General features: G+C 35.9%; 2 protein-coding genes across 2 annotated transcripts in view; both read left to right on the top strand.

Moving 5' to 3' along the window:
* Window positions 1–4,566, top strand: part of LOC107043192 (RNA-binding protein 7) — a 120,186-nt gene that overhangs the window by 109,625 nt on the left and 5,995 nt on the right. The window lies entirely within an intron of this gene.
* LOC107043193 overlaps window positions 335–4,566 on the top strand; it is a 6,836-nt gene continuing 2,604 nt past the window's right edge. Inside the window, exons 1-2 of the mRNA XM_015264561.1 lie at window positions 335–582; window positions 1,404–1,591. Coding sequence (XP_015120047.1) covers window positions 358–582; window positions 1,404–1,591 — 413 coding nt within the window. The 5' untranslated portion in view covers window positions 335–357. The remainder of the gene's footprint in view (window positions 583–1,403; window positions 1,592–4,566) is intronic.

Genomic DNA, 4,566 nt, shown 5'->3' with positions numbered 1-4,566 from the left:
AAGAGTCAAAAGTCAACAACAGCTGTAATCGAGAATGGGTCAAGAAACATGAACAAAGATTTGGGAAATACGCAGGCGAGGGCCACAGGCGAGTGCAGGTCAAGCGAATTAACTGGAGGCGAGACGAATGGCGGCGAGATAAGTGCAGGCGAGAAAACAGGCGAGAAAAGCACAGGTAATATTAATGTTGACAAAACTGACCAAATCAAACTGAAACCCAAGATTACAGCAGATAACAAAGTAAATATTAAATTGAAATTGGTGAATTCTAATTTAGACGATGAATCAGTTGAGCCTAATGGCAACAAGACTGTCAAAACAGTCTCTGTAGACACACAGTTGGCTGAGTTGAAGAGCATGGTGGAAAAGCTATGTAACTCAAATATAACTTCAACAAAAGCACTGTATGAAGGTCTAACAGAGAATAGAAATCAAGTGAGACTGAATGCTGAGGCGAGAGCACAAGATAAAAAGGAAGTACTGGAGCTGTTGAGTGCCCTGGATAAAAAGCACAACGAGAAAATTGGAGAAGTAATGAGAACCTTCGATAATTATCGCAATACTGTCGAATCATCAATCAAGGTAACAAAAAACAAAGAGAAAAAAATAGATGGAGAGTGATGTCAAATGAGCATATAAATCTAGAAAGTCAAATTAATTCAATAGTCAATAAACAGATCAACGAAATTAATCAGACAAAGTCAAGTCAAGTAAACAGCCTAAATCCTTTGAGTCAATTAGCTGGCGAGGTAACCAATAAGTTACAAATTGAATTGTTTAACAAGGGAATGAGTTTCAAAAGAGATTACAAAATGGACAACAAACTGAAATATGAACATTTCTATGATTATTTCTCGTCAGAAATTAAAACAAATAAACTTTTACACATCATTGACGATAGCATTCTGGTTACTGTGGACGAGGAAACTCTTGCAGAACAGAAGCACAAAGTTAGAGAAATTCTGATCAATCACTTGGACAGAAGTTATCACCCTAAAATTGTCAAATTACAAGATACAAAAGAAATATTGAAGGAACTTAAAGAATTGAAAATGGCTGAGTTTAATGTAACTTCACACTCGGTGAGACAAGACCTTTTTAATATGAGATATAATCCTGCTAAAATGACAGCTAGCAAGTTTAACGATATGTTTGTGGAAAAAATAGCAACTTATGAAAATGCTCCCGACACCATTCCTCTAAGTGAAAGCGAAAAGAAAGATGCATTCTACAATGCAGTAATAAAAGCTTTTCCTAACATTAAAATCATTGAAAAAGTAACAAGGAAAGCTATAGGTGTGGGCTTGACTTTTGGCGAGTTGAAAATTGCGATATTAGAAGAAGAAGCTACTATGAAAAATGAGCTCTCAGATTCTGATATTAAAACTGCTAATTTTCCACAGCACAAGGGGCCAAGGTGTTTTGTGCGTCAGGCATATGGACACAAGGGACCAGACTGTCCCAATAAAGGGAAAGGATACTTGTGCTACAAGTGCAACCAGTTTGGGAATCACAAGGCGAGAGATTGCCCAAACAGAACTCACAATGACTATGCACCAAGTGGTTCAGGATACTCTAAGCAGACTCCAAGGTACAATTCCAATTCAAAGATTAATTATAGAAACAATTGTCGAGATCAATATAGAAGTAACGATAAAGGAACGAAAAGACCAATGAGAGGTGAAACATATGGTCCAAGTAAGAGAGGAAGATTCAATAAGAGTCGGTTTTCTTATAAAAGAAACGAGAACAAACACGGGTTTAAGTCATCTCATCAATCAAACAAGAAATCCAAATCCCACGAACCCAAAGAGAAAAATAACTGCACTCAAGGTAAGGAAAAAGAAAATAATGATCAATCAAGTGCTGAAATATTTTATGCAGATAGTCAACAAACAAATGAAATTAAGTTTCTGACAGACTTTCTGGCAGACTCAGGCGCGACCGAGCATTTAAAAAATTCTATAATTATATTTAAAACATTCAATGAATTAGATTGTGGAGTAATTAGGTGTGCTAATAAAAATGAGTCAGCGGACTTAAGAACGGTGGGAGCAGGAAAAATAGAAATTGAACTGGCGAGTGGTAAATTATTAGAAATTGACAAAGTTATTTTTGCAGAAGCTCTTAAAGCAAATCTGCTATCATTAAGAAAATTTGCCGAAATGGGATTAGCAATCTACTTAGATGACACGAAAATTGATAACTTTTCATCTCGGGGATTTACAGAAAACCTTACTGGATAATCGATTTAGAAATAGTAAAGTCAAACTCTATCAGTGAGAATTCTTTCAAGCAAATAAACAGGCGAGTAGTAGCAAATGTTGCTGATGTCACTGGGGGTGAGAATGAGGTGAAAAGATATCTTACCAGAAGTGTCACAGCAAATTTACAGAATGAAACAAGTGAGAAAACAGACGAGATTGATAAGAGTAATGAGGAAGGAAATAAAATTGAAGAAAAGGCAAAGGAAGAAAAGCATAATGATAAAGGGAGTAAAAACTTAATAAAGGAGAAAATAATTACTAAAGAAAAGATTCCCTATGAACAATCAAATTTTGATTACACCATTTGGGACAGGAAATTGCAAGATGTTGATGAATTACCATGGGATGATTCGGTAGAAGTTTTTCCAAAACTTTCAATTGATAAAGATAGCTATTTGAAGAATCAGAATGTCATGTTGTGGCATTGTAGATTTGGACATGCCTCAACGAGTTACCTCAAGGCATTACAAAAGAAATTCCCAGATAATAAAGAATTAAATGCAGTAAAATTTGATGATGAATTCATTAGAGATTGTGAGGTGTCCTTAACGTCTAAATTCAATAAATTATCATTCCCATCGGTGCGCAGGCGAGCAACAGCACCATTGCAAATAGTTCACTCAGATGTGATGGGGCCTATTACTCCAATTTCTCATCCTAAGGGATCCAGATTTATTTCAGTGTTCATCGATGACTTCTCAAGATTCACTATGGCTTATCCAATGAAGGCGAAAAGTGAAACAGGACGTTGTCTTGAGATGTTCATCAGAAGTGTGCGTAATTTACTGGGTTATGACGCGAAAGTGTGTTATCTTAGATCAGATCAGGGAACAGAGTATACAGGCGGGCATACAGTTGAAGTTCTTAAGAGTCTAGGAGCGGAATTACAGTTAGCTTCCCCTGATACACCTGAACACAATGGTGTCGCTGAGAGATTTAATCAAACTATCCAGAAAAAGGTGAGGTGTTATATGTTTGACTTGAGACTGCCAAAGGGCATGTGGGATCTGGGCTTAACTGCTGCAGTTTACGCTTACAATAGGACTCCACATAAATCAAACAATATGATAACTCCGTTAGAACGATTCGCACCTGATCACAGCTTTGATATTAATCAAATCAAAAGATTCGGTAGTTTAAGCTATGTAAAAATTGCTAGAAATGCTGGCCCAAAGTTTGGACCTCGAGGTGTAGGTATGGTCTTGGTTGGATATACTCCAACAGGGTATCAACTCTTAAAGCCAGAGCTAGGAAAATATTATGAAAGTGGACATGTTAAACTCAATGAAAAATTAGTGTATGGGGATAAATACAAGGGAAACGGTATCAAAGATTTCCCAGACTATGGAGAAAAGGAGAATAAAGATGAATTGTTTGTTGAGTTCGAAAAGAATCGAGGTGAGACCGAGGATTCTTCAAAACCGGAGGGAGAGATAAAACGCAAAAGAGGTAGACCAAGGAAAGAAGTTTCAGAACAAAACATTACCAAGAAAGTGAAAACAGTTGATATAAAAGATAAAATAATAAATCATAAGAGCTTTTCAGAGTTGGAAATTGATGAGAACGTGAAAGGAAATGTTTTCTTCACTAGTATTATCAATAATGTAGGCGAGATAGATTTAGCACAAAAGGAACATGAAGTGTATAATGCAGTCTTATCAAGCATAAATGAAGATCCCTCAAATTATCGAGAAGCTATAAATAGTAAAAATAAAGATTACTGGTTAAATGCGGTTGATGAAGAATTAAACTCGTTAGAAAGAAATCAAGTATGGAAAATTGTCAAAAGACCTCTAAGTATGATGAATGGAAAAAGATTAAATGTCATTGATTCAAAATGGGTTTTTAAGTGTAAAAATGAGGCAAATGGTAAAATAAGATTCAAAGCGAGACTAGTAATCAGAGGTTTCAAGGATAAGAACATTTATGAATTAAGGAAAACTTATGCTCCAGTAGCTCGTTTACCTTTAGTGAGAATAGTTATATCAATTATAAACAAATATAATCTAGAGGTGTGTCAGCTAGATGTTAAAACTGCTTTCCTCAATGGCGTAATAAATGAAGAAATTTACATGGAAATTCCAGAAGGAACTAATCATACCGACCAAGATAGGCAAGAAAATGTGTGCAAATTGGAGAAAGCACTTTATGGTCTTCGTATCAGTCCCAAACGGTGAAATGTAAAATTCACTGAAGTAGCTTTAAGTATGTGTCTGCAGAACTCGGATTTAGAACCTTGTTTATTCACTTGGCGAGATGAAGACAAGTTCTTGCTTCTGCTACTTTATGTAGGTGATAT

The sequence above is a fragment of the Diachasma alloeum genome, unplaced genomic scaffold (assembly GCF_001412515.2).
Source record: "Diachasma alloeum isolate Michigan unplaced genomic scaffold, Dall2.0 Dall_scaffold_00553, whole genome shotgun sequence".
Classification (NCBI taxonomy): Eukaryota; Metazoa; Arthropoda; class Insecta; order Hymenoptera; family Braconidae; genus Diachasma; species Diachasma alloeum.
The sequence above is the reverse complement of the archived record's forward strand: the minus strand, read 5'-3'. Positions and strand labels throughout refer to the sequence as shown.